Source organism: Lissotriton vulgaris, chromosome 2_1, assembly GCF_964263255.1.
Source record: "Lissotriton vulgaris chromosome 2_1, aLisVul1.2, whole genome shotgun sequence".
NCBI classification, from domain to species: Eukaryota; Metazoa; Chordata; class Amphibia; order Caudata; family Salamandridae; genus Lissotriton; species Lissotriton vulgaris.
This window is the reverse complement of record NC_141687.1, coordinates 1,396,218,274-1,396,239,967: the sequence shown is the minus strand read 5'-3', so window position 1 is coordinate 1,396,239,967 and position 21,694 is coordinate 1,396,218,274. Positions and strand designations below refer to the sequence as shown.

The following is a 21,694-nucleotide window of genomic DNA, read 5'->3' as shown; positions in this document are numbered from 1 at the left end:
GAGTTCCTATGTTGTCCAATATAGGTTTTCCCTTCTTTTTGAGAACAAAGTTATTGGGCGAAGGGTGGATAAAGCGCACTTCATTATCCTTGCCATGGTTAAGAGACTGGCCAAATCCCGGCCATGACGGACGGATTCTCATACATGCCGCGATTGTGATACAAGTAGTCAGACTCAATTGAGTGCACATCCATGGTGCTCTGCATTGATATCCGTATTTTATTTTGCTGTGCAATTTTGTTGAATAAAGGTTTTTGAAAAATTAAGAAAAAAAAAAAGCAGCTGAATAGCTCTAGGTACTCCATGTTGGAGATTCCATAAAACATAAGGTTGAGGTTTTTTGTAGACGAGACTCCCTCCAATACAGTCATTTTTACTATTCTCTGCACACAATAAAATATCTCTTTTACAAGATGCCCGTAGATTGCTTTTTTAAGTCTGATTTTCAGAGCGTGTTTACAAAGCACCGCCACACTGCCCATCTCGAGGCTGAACAGTTTTATGGCTTTTTGATGATTCCTAAAAAGAGCACTTTTTCCCATAGTGCGTATAAAATCGATTGCAGAGGCCTGTGAAATTGCCTTGCCTTTACAATGATCCATATGATTGTTACTGGAATACCTGTTTGTAAAGAGGTTTCCTAAATATGTGTAAAACTTTACTACATCCATTTTCTCATCCCCCAAAAACCAGTGCATGTTCTTTCTGACTGTACATCCCTGAAAACTAAAAACCATAAGCTTGCTCTTTAAAATATTTATTTTTAAGTAGTATTCTTCTGTATACCTAGTCAACTCAGCAAGTCGTCTTTGAAGTCCGATTGGGGTTAGATCCATTAAAATGGCGGTGTCTGCATATAGCAGGCAGCTCAACTTTAGATTTCCTAATTTAGGGGAATCCCCTCTGCTAAGCCACACTGTACTTGGTAAATCATTAACATAAAGAGAAACCTCAGACCCCCTGCCCTGAGCCCTAAAACTGTCCCCTGCCCAGACAACTGCTCCTCCGCCAGCCCTGAGCCATAAAATCCTGCCCCCTGCCAAAACACTATCCTGAGCCCTAAAACTGGACCCCCACCCCTGAAAACTAATCCTCCCCACCCTGAACCCTAAAACTGCCCCCACTCCTGAAAGCTGAACCTCCCTCCCTCCTTCCCAGCCCTGAGCCCTAAAACTCAGCCCCCAGCCCTAAACAATACCACTCCCCCCCACCCCCCCCCACCCGGCCAAAGCCCCACTTAACAGGCTGCATCTCGGAGCTTTCTTTCCCGATCCTTCCTGTTCCTCTCCCTGCCCATCTGCACATCTAGACCGTTGGCTGCCTTAACAATGCATATGCATGGTTCAGGCAAGCATTGTTCCGCGTGCATTGAAACAGCACCCATGGCTCGGCCCTCGTTGTTTTTTTTTCTCCAGAAATGATTAGAGCTCAAGGAACTCAACCATACCTCAATAGCCGAATCTCCTTTCACAAACCCACCAGACACTTCTGATCACCTCTACTCTTGCTAGCACACATCCCACGAATAGACAGAGCTGGTGGATGGGCTTTTTTTCTACATCGCTCCTAAAGAAATTAACAACCAGCTATTACTCATCATACCCTCCTCTTAAATTCTTGAGTTCTGCAAGAAGCTGGAGCCTTGGTTCTTCCGATTAGTCCCACCAGCTGCCCTACGCGAGGCTGCACCACACCTACTGTGCCAGGATACCCTCCCAGGTGATAGCACGACAAATCCTCATAACATACGTTTCCTGACCTTTTAAAGAACCATGGAGAGTTATGTAGTAAAAAATAGAATTCATTTTTGTTATTGTTGAGGCACTTTCACTACGAGTTATCCATGTCTGAAAACATCAAATACAAAGTTTTGTTGTGTAATAGTATAAATAAAAATACAAATTCCACAAACGTTAATTTTGGTCTTCTGTTCCATCTGTTTTCTTCTAACTTCAACTCAGTTTTCTCATTTTTCTTATCCCCCCCTTCTCTGTGGTCTCTATTGCCTGTTGGATATCTTACAGTGCTTAACTTGTGCAGCTTCTATTTCACTGGCTGTAATCTTTTCATATAAGAATGTATGTTTTATCATCTGACGTTGACTCGTATTAAGAACGAGAGAGGCAGAAAAGGGACGAACAAGGAGGAAGTGAAAGATAGTTAAACAATGCTAAAGTAAAAAAAAGCAGGGATAGAAAAGAACTACAAGCATGAGATAAAGAGGCACAGGGTGTAGGGTAGTGGAAGAAAAAGACTTGAAGTAGACTCATAATAAGGTAATTTTTCTACTCTGCATCCTCAGTACTGGTGGTGGGCTCCTAGTAAAAACTTTAGGACCCTGCATGTGAGAGTTTACAAATCAAACACTGTATCTCTTCCTTGCACCGAGAGTCTCTGATGCTCATTATCTTGTGGGTTGTTTTGCAGTGTTAGATATGAATTATTTATATAGTGCTAGTACTGGTTCTGAAGTGTGTGTGTTCACATTTGTGCCAGAATTGTACAGCTTCTATGCTCCTGGGGAAATAAGGTGAAATATTGTGTTACTTGTGAGTAAGAAGCAAATGGGGTGTGTCTTTTATTGTTTCCAGCGAGCCTCGCATCGTCAGCAGGATTTTTCAGTGCTGCGCCTGGAATGGAGGAGTGTTTTGGGTGAGTACATATTTTATTTTTTGTAGGTACTTTAATTTACCTAATTTAACGTACCCAGCCTTTTGATTAAGACTTTACTCGTATTTGAAGCAGATTATCACATTATTAGACAAGACTGATAGACTAGCTAAGCATTCATATTTATTTGTAAACGTCGCTTGTGGAGTAATGTTATGGAAACATATAAATACATATCCCATTAGGCAACATAACCTATTTTATTATTTATATTTAATTTAAAAATTAGTTGGCAAAATAGTTGCAGTGCCTCTAAGATCTGTTTTATGACTTGATGGTTTAGAGCTTTTTTGCTGGTTGTTGGAAATGTACATTATATACTTTAAAAAACCCATTTAATAATTTTTACATCCAAATTAATTTAAAGTAAAAAAAGTGTGTTAGGGCAATTAATGGAATACTACTCCTCAGTCATCTTCTTAAACATTAGGCAACTTAAGTGAATTGATTTTGTGTTATGGAGAGAAATGAAAGTAAGGGGTTAGTTAGCTATCACAGTTTTATCTGGATTTCCTGAATTCTTGCATTTTTTTAAAAGATTTTTTTATTGGCATTTTTTCTATTTTATTTTAAAGGTTTTATATAGCGCTGGCTAGACCCGGAGGTATCCGAGCACTTTACATGAGTATCAGATCATAGTTACAGGTTACATCGTTACAAAGGTTACACAGTTCTTAGTGCATGGCAACAAAGTTACTTGTAAGGTCAAGATAAACAATAAGCACAAATACTTAAGGGGAAAAGCAGGCAAGGGGAGAGATTCAAGGGAGGGGGGGTAGGAGCAGGGGAAGTAGACGGATAATGAAGACGGGAAAGAGGAGGTGAGGGTGAGAAGTACAGCATGGGAAGAGGAGGGGAAGGGTGACGGGGACACAAACCGGTAGACGAGTCAAAGCAACATCCAAGGTCCAGTAAGCTGTGATCCCAGGGGAAGTGGTATCACTTCCCTATCTCTGTTGCGAGAGGCTCATCACTTCTCTTTCCTGGTTTATATTTCTTTAATATAGCAATAATGTGCCATGTTGACAGGACAGTGAGAATGTTAAAACATTATTCATATCCAATCAGCTTCTCCTGTTAAATGCATTTCATCTCATCCTGAAGGTCTTTCATTATGGACCTCCTTTAATGTTAAAATTAGGCAACTGAAATATAGATGATATGAACTCTACATTTGAAAGGAATCTAAATATTTCGAAATAAAACTATCACTAAAATTATGCGCATGCTCGTATCAAAAACATTTCAGTGTGCAATCTAGCTATTATCTTCCTACCAAAACTCACTTTGAATAAATCTATTACTAAAGCATGAGGTGGTAGTGCACTGTCATTTACAAGCAACCAGTTTTCGATTGAAATGGCCAAAAATGTTCCCACTTATATGTAGTTTTACTTTTGATGGTATATAATGTATAACCAATGAAATGTGAAATTGGGTTTCATCAAACATATTTATCATTTGTACATGATTTGATTTGTGCATTTTTATACCGCACAAATGTTCAGAGGCGTCTAGGCGCTTATACCAGAAAGTCCAGTAAGGTTGCAGATGAAACTGTAGATGACATGTTAGTTGGCGAAGAGCCAGGTTTTTAGCGATTTACCGAATGATAGCAGCATAGGGCTGTTGGTATGCAGACCGGGAGCGAGTTTCATGTCTTGAATGTCCCTAACAAAAAGATTCTTCCACTCAATCAGGCTTTCTTGAACCTGCGCGTGTGTAGGCGTTTCCTATGTGCAGTTCTTAGACTTCTGGAAGGCACGTACCAGTTCAGATATTTCTCCAGGAATTGAGGACCAGCACCATGCAGCTCCTTGAAAGCTAGGCATTGGGATTTAAATATGATCCTCTTGTCTACTGGGACCCAGTGCAGGGCTCTCTGATAGTGGGAGACAGACTGGGACATGCATTTTGGAGCCACTGGAGCCTCCGTAGATACTGCGATTGGATACCCATGTACCATAGTCAAATCTGGGCAGGGCTAATGTTGTTACCAGTGTTTTTAGGGGATCTGGTGGGATGAAGGGGCAAATGTTCCTGATTATTTTTAAGATAAAAAAAAATATTTGAAGTGAGGGTACTGATCTGATTTTTGAATGTCAGTTTGTCATCAAAAATGAACCCTAAGTTTTTCCTAAAAGACTGTGCCAATAAGTTACAGGATTCTGTGCTGCTTTCCATCTTAGGTGGTTCTGATAGTTTGGCTAGGCTTTTAACTAACTGTAGAAAAAAGGCTCCTTACTAGAGTTATTTGCCTGCAAGATTTTTGAAGAAAAGTATTAACTTTTTTCTTCCATTATCAGTTTCCTATAGTCTGCCAGTGATTGTGCATATTTTTTTTCTATAGGCTCGTAGTTTGTTCTCCACTGCCTCTCCATCCTTCTACAGACTTGTTTTTGTGCTCTTAGTTTGTCAGAACCACGGTTCTGATGGATTTTTCCACCTGGAAAGAAAGGTCTCCACCCGAGCTAGAGTATCGACTGCGGTTTTAATCCAAGTGGAAAGCCTGTGGGCAGCAGTATTGGCGTCAATCGTAATGTCTGGCTTAGTGTAGGATAGAGACATTTGTAGATTGAGGGGGTCAATATTCCACCAGTCACAACTTTTAAATATGACAAGAGGGTTATAAGGTCTCAAGATGTGCTGATCTGTACTTAAAGTGAACAATATAGCTTTATGGTCTGACCATGGGACGGGAAGCACTTCAGAGACCTTCAAAGATGGATTTGACATGAATATTCCATCTAAGGTATGCCCTGTGTCATGGGTAGCATGCTCGACGATCTGTGTCGGGGAGAAACTAGCTATGGTATCAACTAGTGACGTTATGTTGTGTTCATCCATGTGTTCATCCATGTGATCATGATAATTGAAATCTCCTTACACTGTGAAATCAGATGCATCGATGCTAGATTCTTAAAAGGGCTAATGGCATTCTCAAATGTGGTTCTTGACCTTGGGGCCTGTGTATAGATTTTAATTTGGCTTAATCCAAAAAGATAGTGTTTCGGGAAGCTTTCCACTGTGGACCCTGAAACTTGCAAATCATATCGAACGATGATTGCTAACCCCGGCCCTGCTTGACTGCTCTTAGAGTAGCCTGCTGGGATTGCTAAGGCCAGCCCTGGGTCGAAAGATTCTTCCGCCCAGATCAGATTTTAGAGTCCTGTGGCTGTGACGGTACGTCTCCACAGGACATGCTTAATTGTTTGTTGTTTCGGTAAATATTATGTGACTCTCCGAAAAACCTTTATTATCCCCATTTTTGGAGTTTAAGCGTGTGGGGTCAGCTTTTATTTATTTACAATTGTTGTCTGGTGATACTGTCCCCTTTGTTCTTAACTTTTTTAAGTCAGCGGTGAGGCTTAGAGGCTGTTGTGGCTAACTGATAGTGGTTTTCAAACGGCGGTATAATGCCTTATTAGGAATGTTGGTGATACAACCAGTTTAGTCGGGGATTTTGTGCTTATTTTTGTTTCTGCCTCCCTGTTTTAATGTTTCTTGTATATGTATCCAATAACATTTTTTGTGTATTGTATGAGATTTTAAAGCTAGATTTGCTGTTTAAGTGATTTCTGCATGTATAACGTTTGTTTCAGATTATATTTAACACTATGTTTGGTTTTAGAATACTTTTATGGTTTTATACAGAAACCAAATAAAGTACATTTGATTGATGATTGATTGCACACCATGCCCTTTACACTTTGCTCTTCTTTGTGGCATTTGTACTCTGTTTTTTAATAAGTGAACCCAGTGCATTTCATAAGCATATCCTTAACCTTTTCTGCTCAGAAACTAGAGCATTAGTCCATTTTGAATCGGGCTAATTATGCTCCCTTTCAACCAATGCAGTCTACTTGTTTTGCCTGTTTTTGTCCATGACTGCAGTTTCAATGTTTAATACCAGTCATTTAATTTTCAGTCTAACATTACAATTTGTGTTTTGTCAAATTGCATTAACAAAGACATATTCTTTGTACTAGATCAAGAAACCAGAACACACACGATCAGAACTGTCAGATCTGTGTTCTGCCTTTGAAACACGTGTGCATTTACATTGTAATTTCTGAATTTCTGTTACTGATAAGAGCTCATCGTGTTGTTCTTACTTTGTCCCCAGCTTAGTCTCCTGCTGTTCTATCGAGTGTTCATACCTGTGCTTCAGTCTGCTACAGCACACATAATCGGTAAGTAACTCATGAATTATTAATGCATCCCTATTCTGTGACAAAGTTGTTTATGTCCATTTCTCAACTTTGAGGGTTCAGTGTACATCAATGTCCTAAGAGTGTGGATTAACAGAAGCTTTGAAATCTGAGGGCTTTCCTCTGCCCTGAAGAACGTGCAATAGCAGCAAACCAAGTTCGAAATTTCTAAAACTTTTAAAAAAGTTTGTCTTTATTCCGAGTTGAAAACCCAAATCGCAATGTTAAGCATTTCTGGTCGCTAGTGTGTTAACAAGTTGCTGCTGTCATGAAAATGCTGCACCAGGCCTCCTGCAGTTGAGTAGCTTCCAGAAAAATAGCTTCTTAATTGTACAGCTGGGAACTCCATTCTCAACATGAACTAAGTGTATGTGGAAATTGACACCCCCCCCAAAGTGTGTCATCTTACTTATTTGAAGTTATTGCCTGTTCGCAATGCCTTGCTGTAATTCATTAGGATTTGAAATGAATTGCATACACTTTACTCACTATCTGATGATGACACATGCTTTGGTTGCACAGGGGTAGACCTGTTATCTTTAGTATGGTCTTCCCCCAACGTTTTGCCTGCTTTCCTCCACTTTATCTTTTTGTTGGCATTAGGACTCTGGGCACATTACCACTGCTAAACAGTGTTGAAGTGCATGTGCTTGTCCCCTGAAACATGGTGACACTGGTATATACCTCATTGGCATATTTATTACCCTTGTAAAGTGGTATACCTTTACCTAAGGCCTGTAATTGAAATGCTACTAGTGGGCCTGTAGCACTGGTTGTGCCACCCACACAAGTAACCTTTCAAACCTGCCTCAGGCCTGCCATTGCAGGACCTGTGTGTGCAGTTTGCCGCCACGTCGACTTGACGTTTGCAACCACTTGCCAAGCCTAAACACCCCCTTAATTACACATAGGTCGCCCCTCACGTAGGCCTAGGTAGTCCCATTGGTAAGGTGTTGTATGACTAAAAGGTACGACGTGCACTTTTAAATTTTACATTGTACGAAAGTGGACATTTCTGTGCTATTAACTTTGCTCTATGTGCCTGCCACCTGTCTCCAATACATGTCTGGACTGGGTGACAGCTACACTTTGTGCATTCCCTCTAGACCGCAACAAACACAGGAAGAGTGGATGTGACAGAGTACTCATCTGCATTTTGACGGCCTTCCTGGGCAGTAAGGGGTAGTAGGAGCTGGCACCTACATCTGAATAGGCTGTGTCATGTCACCACACAAAGAACTGATTACCCCCCCCCCCCCCCCCCCCCACTCCCACAGATAGCCTAGCAGACAGGGCTGGTATGAAAGGGGACCTGTGTACTTCAGGGAGCTGCTTTGAAGTCAACCCCACTTCAAATGAATATTTTGGTATAAGTACTGGAGCTCTGACCCGACCAAGAAAGTACATTACTGGACCTGTAAAGAACTCTGCCAGGAGCATGGACTGCTGTGCTACTCTGCTTGACTGACTGTTCTAAGGAATTGCTTCTCTGCTGTCCTGAGCTGTCCTGCTGCATGCTGATCTCTGCCCTGCATAGGACAAGGACTGGACCCATCTTGCTTGAACCCAGAGTGACTCCAAGGGCTTGCTGGCTTGCCTCCTGTTTTCTGAAGTGTCAGGGTCATAAGACTTCTTTCATTTCTGCTCGTACTGCTGGACTCTGCCATCTGTGAGTCATACCCTCCCCCCTTCCAGTCCTGGGCCTTTTTGTAGCTTTTCCTACATTGATGCAGCAGTGGCTTTGCATCGTTCAGAAGCGAGTCATCTCTCTTCGATGCCGACGCAGTGGTTGCTCGGCAACAGCAGCTCTACAGCAGGCGCTGCTCGACTACACCACAATGCCTGCATTGTACAGGGGTTCGGTGACAAAGCTTCCATAGATGGTGCCATCACTGACTTTCATGCACGCAATGGATGCAGCGACTCCTTGCCTCGAGATATCAACGCTTTGTTCGATCCAAGCTACTTTGTCAGCAGGACCTGTTAGAGTCCTGTAGCTGGCCTGAACCCCATCCTGGTAGGCCTGAACTTTAAATTAACCCAATCTAGCACAACCTCAAGTACCATTTTAGCTCAATTGACTTCTAAGCACTATTTTTGGTTTATTCTTTAAAAATTCATAACTGATTCTACTTATTGGATTTCTGTCATTTTGGTTTTGATTCTCTCATACAATAATTCTCTTTTTTTCTAACCTGTGCAGTCTTTTTGTGGTGTTTTCGTTGTGTTACTGTGTGTTGCACAAATAATTTACGCATTGCCTCTTAAGTTAACCCTGCCTGCTCTGTGCCATGCTACCAGAGGATGAGCACAGGTTAATTTAAGTTTATCTAGCATACATTGACTAGGATGGTGGTCCCCATTGAATATGGTGCAAACCTCTGCCGACTAGAGACCCAATTTCTAACACACCTTAATGACATATTGTGCATAGGGCTCCTGTATGAGTGTCACTGTGGTGCCACATCACAAAAGCAGAAACAACAAGATGATGGATGGAATGCTTGAATTAATCTCAGCCACTGACAATTGCTCGGGGCACATCCCAACCCATCGTTTTTTGGTTCACCATGCCACATCAGTTTGGACCTAGCCATATACAAATCCGTCTTGATCCTGTTCCTCATAGGAAGTGTCCATCCTGATTTGCCAGGCCAGGTCCTCCCTGAATCAGAACACAAGCAACCTAGGACTGCTTTCACACTAGTTAGGGCTCTGAAGCCAGGTATAGCTTGGTTTAAGTATCATAATGAGCCCGGGACCCATGTCTAGACTAACCTGATGCAAGTAGGGAGGTAAATACTAAAACAACAAGCTGATGGATGGAATGTGTGAATTAATCTTAGCCACTGGCAATTGCTCAGGCCTCGTCACAACCCATTGATTTTTGCCCACAATGCCACCTCAGTTTGTACCTAGCCACATACAAATCTGTCTTGACATTCCTCCTCATGTGAACATTCCAGCACGAAGTGCCAGGCTAGGTTCTCCCCGAACGATATGACAAGCAACCTAAAGACTGTATCATCCGAATTAGGGCTCTTCCGCCAGGTATAGCTTGATTCCAAGCTCGGGCAGGATTGTTACCATGAGGAGCAGGGTCAAGATTGGTTTGCATATGGCTGGGTCCTAACTGAGGTGACATGGTGGGCAACAAATGATTGAATGGGACGTGGCCCGATTGATTGCCAGTGGCTAAGATTAATTCAAGCATTCCATCCATCACCTTGTTGTTTTTGCATGTGGCACAAAAGCAAGCACTGCTGCCTGTACGAGTGCATATACTAACTTCCACTAAGGTATTTGCAACACTTCTGGTTAGTTACAGAGAAAAGCATGGGGCTTCTGGATTATGTTGTTCTAATGATTGCTTTAGTGACCGAGGCATGTGGTTAGGCATGCTTGAGCAATATCCTTGTGGACGCAGCTCCCTCCCCACAGTATCAGTATCCATAAGTAAATACAGTAGTGGAGATGCTTGCACATATTGGTTATTTTCTACGTTTCATACCTTATTTGGGTGAACAATCATGTGAACATTTCAAGGTATAAGCTTTTATGAATAGCAACACACTGTAGGTTTGCTGGTTGAATTCCTTTATTCTTGTCACAGCCAATATGTGTTTCAACCCTAAGAGGCAGAGCCTGGGGCTTTTTGAAGGCCTTTTAATGGATAAGAGCGGGGCATATTGTTATCAAAAGTAATCAATATGTGTGGGGCCACCGTAGGCATTTATGTACATATGTTTAAATCGCCCAAACCTTTTGACCAGGAAATCCTCTTGAGCACTGCAACAATTAAGTCCTGAGTACAGCATACCTGCAACAAACACAAGACCTTCCGTTAGATAAGAATATAATTTTCTCATGATTGGACACCCTAATAAGGCATGACACCAAGGTAATAACCAGTCCGTGCAAGCATCCCCACTTTTATATTTACTTATTTACATCACTTCTGCCTACTACCACATCTATTGGCATTTCTTCTTCCAAGCAGACTAGACCACGGGTACCTGTGCGCAGTGTGCATCTGTCGACAGAAGAAGAAGCATCCCTCTGCGGTATTCCCCACGTCTGATGCCATCAACCTTGAATGTCAGCGTATTTGAAGTTCCAAGCTACTGCTTCACCTCCATTTCACAGTGACTTGGATGTAGCTGTTCATAAGAATTTCAGTGGTGTTTAAAGACGTCCGTTATCTGAGTGTTTAATTTGGTCTTTCTCTATTATACCCCCACATTGCTACGGTAATTGTTTAATGGGAATTGAAGCGAACTTCTTAGATTTTCTTCTTTGAATGATATTTGAACTGTGATTTAACTTACTTTTTCTAGGTGATCCCTCGTTACATGGAGATGTCTGGTCTTGGTTGGAGTTTATTCTCACTTCGATTTTCAGTGCATTATGGGTTCTACCTCTCTTTGTACTTAGCAAAGTCGTCAATGCCATCTGGTTTCAGGTAAAGTATAGCCATGTTCCTAACCTGTTGATTGGTGTATTAATTGTAGCTACTTACTAAGTGTAGGCAAATTGAGATTACATAGAGAAAAGTGGTGTACTATGTTCCTGCAATCGTTGTATTTTTCTTTCCTAGTATATTGAAAAGTGTGCCATGCAGTACTCTTTAACTAAATGCTTTATGGTTGTGAGTGATGATTTTCTTTTTAAACACTCTGTTTTGATAACTGCACAAGCAGCTAAATACCCCTGCTTCTTCCTTATGAAAGGCTATAATGAAGCATCGGAATAGAAGATGGTATAATATTCATGTATTGGTAACATTTGTTAAGGAAAAAGTGTAGTCTATTTGTACTACAGTAATTCTTGATTCCTAAACTTAGGTTCATACTAGAATTGTAAATTTGCAGCTGACTTCAGGGGTCCATGTTGTGCCCATCATAGCTATAACTCTGTAGAATTTGAAACACAAGCCTTCATGGATAAGGGTTGTTAAGCATGCCAGTCCTTGGGGTGGTCTTCTCCCAAAGATTGTGTCTATACACCTGTGATTGCTTTAAGACTGTGAACTTTACTACTGCTAACCAGTGCTAAAGGGCTTGAGCTCTCTCCTTAAAACATGGTAAAACTGTCCCTCACCTGATTGGTACATTTATTTACACATATACACATATATGTCCCTAGTAAAATGGTACAACCTGTACCAGGGCCTGTAAATTATATGTAGGGCTCCCGGTTTTATGGTATCTATTTTTTTGCAATTTCCGTCTGTATTTATCCATATTTATTTTTTGGGCATTTTTTCTGTATTTATCCACATTTATTTTTGCCACACGCAAAAGACGAAGTTACGGCTAGTATTTTTCCACATTTATTTAAATTGACAGTGCACACCTGCGCCCAGCTGTTATTGGTCAACACAATACATTCATTTGAAAACTTTGCCATTGTAGTACAAGCACATGTGCATTTCAAGAGACTTTGCAGACATTGAGGCTCTTTCTGGTTTGTTAATTAAATGAAGACCACTGAAAACCCGTTCAATATTTTAGGGGGTTCCTTGGTACGTTTGCTCCCAAAAAGAAAATGCTTCCAGTCATTGCTTAAGGTTTGTTTCCCGGATTCATTTAAGAAAACGTCCTTAAAAAAAGTGCAGTGTTTTCTAATACATTCCAATTCTATTGTACCATAAACAAGATAAGGGTGTTTACTAGTAAATTCACCGTGAACTGGGCAGGCCCTTAGAAGTGATTACTGTGTCAACAGCAATCAATCCTCAGTCGTGAGCACGTGCCAGTCAGGGCAAGTATTTCTCAAACGCGTAGCTATATATATGCGAATACCCGGTAACATATTGCATACTAACGCAAAAACAGATTTGTTGTGTGGAAAAACAAACCATGCAAACATGTTTTTGCTGAGTGTGGGTGCACATTTGTGTCTCATTTGATTGTTTTGTTTGAGGGCGCAGTGTTCTGCCAGCCTCTTGATACCTGGGGTTAATCCTAAATAGCCCATCAATCGTGGAATGGCGCGACGGCGGGCCCTTTCCCTCCACCACCGCGATAAATTAAGGCACCCTGTGGCATGTGCACACAAGAAGGCAAACATCGCCAGCGCTGCTAAAGTTTCATTTATCCAAGGCCCCCACGCTATTGCAATAATACAATAAGTGCACAGCTATGATCTGTGCATCTTTCTGTTTGTATCTTTGCTATGACTCGTGTGCTTAGTCCGGGTAAATATCGTGCATATGAAATTGCTTAGACTGTTCACATACAAAAGGATTGCTCTTTGTCGTCGTCCCCCCCCCCCCCGCCCCAGACAATTGTGCGATCTGCATAGCCACAATGCTCGCCCGCGCGCCATTCCACGATTGATGGCCAACTTAGCATGTTAATGTTAATGCTAAGTAGGCCATCAATCGTGTAATGGCGCGCGGGTCCTGTCCCTCCACCACCGAGATAAACTAAGGCACCCTGTGGCATTCAGCACAGACAGGGATTTCAAAATAAATAAAAGTCCCCACCTCCCCCTCATGATAACGGAAGACGATCCTCTGCTGATGCTGGGGCATGGGGGCAGGGGAAAGCCTCTTACCTTGCCTGTACAAACGGCGGCGGGGTGGTGGTGCAGAGCTTGAGTGGCGGAGCCCTGGAAATGCAGAACGTCGAGAAGGGCCGGTGCAGGTGAAAACCTGATGGTGGCAGGAAGGCGTCTTCGAACAGCAGGGAAAGAAGCAATAGTCAGGTGAGCCCCCATATAAAGGGAAAAAGTAATGAGGGCGAGGCCGTAGGTGTTTGCACGCCCACACACATAGGCTTTATTCCCACGAGGATTGGCTCAGGTGAACGGCTGCCCTTTAAAGACCCTGTGCCAATGTGCCGATTTGTCCACACGAGGGCGCCAAAAGACTGATTTGAAGGGATTTAAAAAGGAATGCAGGCAGCGGCAGCGCGGCAACATTTGCCAGTGTTTTGCCGTTTCTATATATAAATACAGACAAAGGAAATATAGATTTCCGTCTGTATTTATATGTATTTATCCGTAAAAACGGAAAACCGGGAGCCCTAATTATATGCTCCTAGTGGGCCTGCAGCACTTAATGTGCCACACATTAAAAAATGTCTCAGACCTGCCATTACAGCCTGTGTTAAACTGCCAATTTGACGTGGCAAAATGGACCTCTTTCCAGGCTGAAAAATCCCTTTTTAGGTCGAGCCTATCCCATTCCGCAGGAATGGATAGGGGAGAATTATAGGGTTGCATCAGGAAAGCTAAACCAGCCGGCGGATTTCCACAAGTGCATGTGATAGTGAACGCGCATCCGCCTGCTGGTTTAGCTTCCCTGATGCAACTCTAACCGTCACTTCAAAGGGATCCGCTCTGCACCCTGCTGCACGCGCTTTCCATCACCAAAGCCATCTGTTGCTTCCCCCAGCGGGCTCGGCCTCACTTACTTCTTCTCCCCCCTAATTAACATCCCTCACTGCCGTTAACCAAAGGGATCACTTCACCACAGAAGCAACCACAAATGCATGTCTCCTGCACCCTGCAAAACGCCAACACAGCGTGTCTTTACAAGTTCCAAACTGCCCTGAGTTGGAGAATGTGGGCAACTTTTTATTTAGCTTCCTGATTTGCTAATGATAGGCACTTTTATTTTAGAGCCCGGGCCTATTTTCTGTCCCAGACCGAAGGTACCTTCAGGACATTCACCCATACCTCCCTATAGGTGTCCATGTTTTCAGATAGATATACACCAGCACCAGCAATGTACATGCACGTTCCGCTTTTTTGCTTTGTTTTCTTAGATCCCTTTTCACGGGCGCTCTCTGTACAGCCCCCCCCCTGCATTGATGCCGCGTTGGCGAGCCTCGGTGTCTGCTCTGACACATTTGTTATTTCTGACTTCCCTCGTGCCCCTTGCATGTCTGATCGAACACCAAGATATTAAAGCTACAATGACGTATTCTCAGATTTCTATCGCAAGCAGACCTTAAAACAACCTTTTTTTTTGTTATGTGTCTGTCAGGGAGACTGTCCATTTATACGCTCGTGCAGAGCGCCCAGCTGGGCTGGAGAGAGGTTAATCCACTCCTTAGCTCTCACGTTCTGTTGATCCCCAGAAGGTTGCTTTGCGAGGGCGGGTATAAACAGTGACTCAGCCCACTGGCGGGCTGTGGGCCTCGGCTGTGCAGCGCGGAGGAGGGGGTGGAGGCTGCGGCTGGGGCGCGTAGACGCTCTGTCACAGGCATGTGATTTGCAGCTTCCCACTTCCTGCAGAGGATGTGGGCTGGTGGCTAAATTGTCAGCTGTGATGCAAGGGCACCTGAGTTATGATTTAGGCTTCCACATTTTTTTAACAATGCAACAGTGTGATCCTGTGCAAATTACTTCATACCAGTGCTCTTGGCGGCCAGTGGAACACCATCTTACAAACCAGGCCTCGTAACATGAGCTTTATATAAACGAAACATTTACCTAACATTGTGCAAACAAGAAAGGCCACCAAGCCGTTCACCCAGACATAATGTTAGCAGAAGACGTCACATCACCAAGGACACAGAGGACCAGTGTTGGACTTTTCTATCAATCATTGTTTTCAGATGTGTTACTTCAGCACCCCCAGAGTGCATTGTGATGATAAACCGAAGCCGAGGACAGGGGTACGGAGTATTTGGTGAAACGGATTTATCTTGTAAACAATAACCTATTTAAACTTGTTTTTGTGAGTTATGCAAGCTTGCTCCCTCCTTACCCACAGTGCTTTTAAGATTGTTCCTAATCTGCTGGAAAACTCTTTGAAACTCTCCAGGGGTTGGGCCAACTCCTCCTCATGGGTGACCTTGTATTACTCTCCTCCTCAGGGGTGAACTTGTATTAATACTGTGTCTTGTTCTCCTGATAGATATCTGCTTAGTCTCGGTACTGAGGTTGTCCGTATCTAGGATTAGAGAAAAGACTCTTCCATGCAGAGGCTTCTGTTCTAAATCCTTTTAATTTGTACTTTTATTTTGTACACTCTGTGAGTGCAGGGTTAGCCCCTTCCTTACGTTGTGCGGTGCCAGGTACTTTTATGCGCGCTCTTTGGTCTGTGTTCTTGTTTGCAGATGTTGCATGTATCCTGACCTCTGGAATCGGGGGTGTATCAGACTCCAGTCATTGTCTTGGAATGGCTCATTCACGGTGCAGGAGGAGATTGGGGGATGTGGGCCCTGTACTTGACAGGCTCGCACACTGACAAGAACGGCTTCAAAGGTTAAAATTCATTCAGTGCTCTGCACCTCAGGGTCATGTGAACGACCCCTGCGGGTACAGATGCCTCCTTCTGAGGTCTCTAGCAACAAGTCCGGACTAGTCTTGTTGAAGACGGACTGCACTGAAGAACTCCGGCACATGAATAGTCAGTCCCTCAAAACCATGTGGGAAAGCGCACGCTTGGAAATGATTTCTATTCAGTGCAATGCAAGATTACCACTTCCCTAAAAATATTTCTTTCTCCACTATCATATTAAAATATAATGGCTTTTCATGCAATATTTCCTTGTTACCATTACAAACAGTGCAACATAGTTTACAGCCTATTGCACATGTTTACATAAACAGATAGGTACATTTTATGAAAATAAAATTGGTGTCTTGCATGCTGCTTTCCGCACGACCATCTGGAAGCCTCCCCCTCACTGCATACATGTGGGGTGCACAGTGTACAATACCACAAAAAAAAATTCGCTCCCAAAGGAACAATCTCGCATATTAGTCTTGGGCACACACAAACCCTTGGTAATTTGAGTTTGTAACAGACTTTCTCCACAAAGAGGGACAAAATAGGCGCTGGCACGCGTCAGAGCCATATCTCCACCACTCTCTCTCCCGTTGTGTGTGCTAGCCCGAGCCGAGACAGCTCCCAGGGCTGGCGACTGTCTGATTACAGCCGCACCCAAGTACTTCAAAGGTCGGTGAAAGACCATTCAGTTGTTAACGAGGCTTTGCAGTTTTGTCACCCTTTTAGAGCCCCTGCATCTTGGTTCTGAGGGGAGCGGGGAGCCACGTTTGAGTCTCGGCCCCTGGGGCCAACATTCTCGGGGCTCTTGCCAGGAGCAGTTCACCTACATAATGCATATGGGAATTCCATTTACAAATTTTATATAGCGCGAACTTCTCCAGAAGGTAGCTTTGGCAACTATTTAATTAAGGCATCACGTGCACTCTGGTGCTTAATATAAACCGGTGACTAACGGAACGCTGGGATGTTTAAAAGCATTTCAAATGCTGCAGCAGCACGTTTCCTTTGAGATTTGCAGCCAAAAGATTTATGTGCACACAGAGCCACTTTAAAGTATGTTTTTGATGGAAATTTAAACATGTATTTCAAATAAAAGCGCGCGCATCGCACAGCAAGAAAAAAATGCATTCACAACTTCCTGCTGCCAAATACTGAAACATGATAATCGGGTGTCAGTTATTAATACAGTAGCCATTTCAACCAAAATAGACTACAAATGTCACTCAAGAACCCTTAATGAACAACTGGACGCTGCCAGCGCCTTCAATCAACCGTCGCTTTCTTTAAAGTTCTTTCCCCTTTATCCTTTAGTAAATCCACTTATTTTTAAATCCGAACTATGCAATGCTTATTATTCTTGACTTTTATTTACTCTATCCCTCCCTAACTCACCCCAAACCCCAGTCTTCTACTTTGATCTCTCCTTTGTCCCTTCTTGACCCAACGTAAACCTCATTTTACTAGTCATCTTCAAAATAACACATCCTTGACATTTCCCTGCTGTATCTCTCCTTTGACACATCCAAAACATAATTTTACTACTGTGATCTCCCTAACAACCCTTTCTAGACTCTCCCCTATCCCTCTATTTGACTCTTCCCAAACCTCATCTAACTAATGTGATCTCCCAAATAGCACTATCCAGATTCTTCCCTCCTCTAGCCCTCCTTTATCCTATTCAATCAAACTAACAGATTCACATACCCACCACTCAAATTAACAACTTCTATTTCCCTATACTAATCCACCAGTAATACTTTGGGTTCTGGAGTAGCATGCTACTCACTGAAAAGTGATTCAGAGCCTCGTTGGGAGTAGTAAACGCTATATAAAAACAATTACAAACTGCACATTTGTCATGTCTTTTCCCTGGTGAGATTGCCACTGAGTGCAAGTAAGACTTTTTTGCCTACTTTCCCATCTGTTTTCCGTAACAAGACGTGTCATTTTTGTGTTTCCTCGTTGTGCGTTTCCCACTCTTTCCATTCATTGGATATTTTGTTCTCAGCTCTTCTTACCGCTAATCTTAAATATACTCAGACCTTCTCTTTCTCATCTATATCTCATTTACCAGTCTCATCCCTATTTTGACACAGCAGTCTCTTCTCCTGTTGTCGTCATGAAGCTTTCACAGATCCCCTGTTCCTCCACAGAATTTCACACTGATGTGCTGCTCTGTTCGCCACCAACCTGGCATTCTAATGAGAGCCGGCGATGCTGAGTAACACAGATGGGTGGAAAAGGCAAAGTTATCTGGCATACCTATACATGTTGTTGATAGCAAGGCTGTTTGCCATCATGTTTGTACCATAGATCGTTTGGATGTGTGTTGACGCAGTGTTTAGCAGCTGGGGAAATGTCTGACTAAAGAAGTTTAATTTGAGGAGTTAGCTCAAGGGCTGCTAGAGATGAACTGGTGCAGCTAAGGTGAAGACAGTATAAATGCTTTGAAACTGCGATGGACTCAGACTGCAAGGTAAAATCTCTGAATTATATGATACCCCAAAGCAAGGCCTACCCTAAGACAAAAGCCATCTCAATTACGTTCTAAAACTTAGTTTGTGTGTTGAGTGTTTTATTCATGACCTACAGTGGAAGGTATTTAAGTATCTTGTGATGAAGACACAGGGAAATAGGACAGTTGATGTTGCATGTTCACAGCATGGATTCTCCCTGTGCATGATCATAAGAAGGATTGCTGTACTTTTTCTTTTCTTTTTGCAGGACATTGCAGATTTGGCATTTGAGATGTCTGGGAGAAAACCACAGCCATTTCCCAGTGTCAGCAAAATAATTGCTGATATGCTTTTTAATCTTCTTCTGCAAGCACTTTTCCTCATCCAGGTAATGTTTATCTGTGTGTTTTTCAAGTGTGCTAGTGCATCCATCCCTTAACAGAATGGCAGTGTATGTTATCCACAAGTCACATGTGGTTCCATAGCAATTCGTTGAAGTGTTTTACTAATTGTCCTTGTGAGGGTGGGTTCCAACTTTCTAACCATTGTTAACAGTGATATGATTTTTATATTTTCTTCATAAGTAAACTAGTGCTAGATCAGGTGCCTCCAACCATTGGATCGCAAGCTACCAGTAGCTCACAGAGACCTTCAGGGTACCTCACAGCCTTGAGTTAATTTTTAAAGAAGCACCGGGTCAGATTGTGTTTTTAAAGTTAAGGGAAAGCTGTGTTTATTCTACCTTATTATCTTTAGGCTGCAGGTAACAAGGCCTGGTAATGAGTAGTGCTAGAGTCCGATTTATGATCTAGGGCTCAGAAGTAAAGACCTGAAGCATTGAGGTATATACATCTTTTTTTAAAAGTCCTTCTCCACTCAATATTGGAACATGAGAACAAAACAATGTGTTCATGGCATGTGTAGTATATAGATATGCTTTGCATACTCCTGCCATCTAGTGTTGAGTCCGGATGTTTGCAAGTTGTTTTTCTTCTAAGAAGTCTTTCCCAGTCACGAGGTAAAATGACTCCTCCTTTCGGTGATAGTGCTCATGGGCATTGACTTCATTGTTAGATTGTTTTCTTTCCGCCATCGGGTTTGGATGTGTTTTGCTGCACTCCGATTTGAAACCTTTCTTCAGGTTCCTTTCCATGCGCAATCTGCTGTACAGTATTGTTATCGCACACGTTTCCCTCTTCCTGTGTATTGATTCGGTCGGGGAAAGTCTCCATCTTCGGTCGAAAACATTGTGGGTGGCCTTCGGGCCTTGCCGAGTTGGTCTAGCCTTCTGTCGATGGAGCGGACTCGGTTTCAGATCTGTCCTCGATGCCACTCTAAATACCCTTGCACCAACCTACACCAAGTCTGCAACTTGTGCCACTCCCCGGAGCACAAGGAAGAAAATTGTGAGGCTTTTCGGTCGTTTCGTTTGAAATAGACTCTTCAGGATTGAAATGCAACGCCAAAGCACTCCTTATACTCCGTATATCTTCGGAGAAAAATCCGACAGGAAGAAACGACAGCTGCGGAAGAAGAGGTGGCCTTCCTGGTCCCAGACTCAGATTCCGACTTAGAAATCGAATTGGAGTCCAAGGACGTTCCAGCGGGACAGGGTGCTGTGAGTACTAAAGCCCCCTTACCCCATAAACTCTCTTCCACTAAACATAAGGCTACGGCACCACAACTGCTTTCGGGCCTTAGTTGGCACTGGAACGATGTTTCCTACAACCCTCCCACAGGCCTGGCACTGAAACAAATAGTCAAGCCGTCCGGCACGAGATCGAGTCAAGACAGATGGTCTTCGGATCTGAAACATTTCACTCCGAAAGACAAATCTAGTTCAGAGTCGAAACCTTTCGCTTCAAAGGAAAAAAAGGACCAGCCCGTTTGACACCGAAACCTTCGCCGCTGAAATCAGAGACGATCTCCCAGATCCCCCGGAACTGATCTTAGATGTCATAAAGGACAGATTAGACCTGAAACAGAAAAGGCTATACAGATACTAGACACATTTTAGCTGAAATGCCTTCAAAAAGGAAAGGCAGCTCAGAGGACACTGGGTAAAAGATTCCTCTTAAGAAGAAGAAGGACATTGCTACAAGTCCTATCAACCCTAGTTTGCCATCTCCACCGCCATCTTTACCATTACCACAACCACCAGCCTCAGATCCACTACACATAACACCAAAGGGGTCTCCTCATACACAGCCTGATTTAGTAGACGATCATGATGACACTATCTCTGGTATCCTGGATTCCATAGCACCTCTACAACAACAAAAAATGGCTCCCCCAAAATCTCCAAACCCTGGTTTAACGACAAACTAAACTCTGAATGCTGCAACTTAAGGACAGCAGCACGTTTTTGGAGATCTAAACCTTCCTTGGATCATCCAGAAGTCCTTAGATCAGTAAGGAGCTCCTATAATTAAAAAAATCAAGAGTGCTAAGACCGATTACTTCAGATCCAAGCTTATTCAAGCCTCAAATCGGCCCAAGAAACTTTTTGAAATTGGCAAACAACAATCTGCGAAAGCACCCAACCACCTTGACTCAGGAGCTGACTCTCCTTCATGCGACTATCTGGCTGCTTTCTTTATGTAGAAAACCAAACTCCTAAGTATTGACCTTGAATCTAAGAAGGTCCTTCTTTCATCATGTGAGATTGCGGCTCCTCCTGCTCTCTCTGAGGCTCGATCCACTTAGTGTTAGCACCAAGAACAAGGCCACTTGGGGCTCTCTCACTCCCCTCAGTGAAAACAACTACTAACACTGGACAAAGATTGTCAACGCTTCATTATCACAAGGAAAGATCTCCTAATGTGTAAAAGCAGCTCGGGTATCACCCTGTGACGAGGCGAGGGGTTCGTTCTCGAACCCAAGACTGAACTTAAGCCTTTCGTCTCTTCCTATGCAGCCAAGCGTAGCGGGTTGTGACGAAATTCGCAAACAGAGCCGAGGCAGCGAAGAAACAGAACACTGTTTCTTTAATTGGGCCGAGTTCGACGGACGACACACCCCCTCCGATGATGTCAATACCAGCGAGTACGGAAAAGAAGGAGGAGATCCTGAGTCGGCGTGTTCTACACCGGCAGGCAAAGGAGTGA

At 43.0% G+C, this 21,694-nt stretch overlaps 1 protein-coding gene across 1 annotated transcript in view; it reads left to right on the top strand.

Annotated features, from left to right (window-relative positions):
- EI24 (EI24 autophagy associated transmembrane protein) overlaps positions 1-21,694 on the top strand; it is a 314,169-nt gene that overhangs the window by 64,236 nt on the left and 228,239 nt on the right. Inside the window, exons 4-7 of the mRNA XM_086957152.1 lie at positions 2,592-2,652; positions 6,797-6,863; positions 11,219-11,343; positions 18,856-18,975. Of these exons, the coding sequence (XP_086813278.1) occupies positions 2,592-2,652; positions 6,797-6,863; positions 11,219-11,343; positions 18,856-18,975 (373 nt within the window). The remainder of the gene's footprint in view (positions 1-2,591; positions 2,653-6,796; positions 6,864-11,218; positions 11,344-18,855; positions 18,976-21,694) is intronic.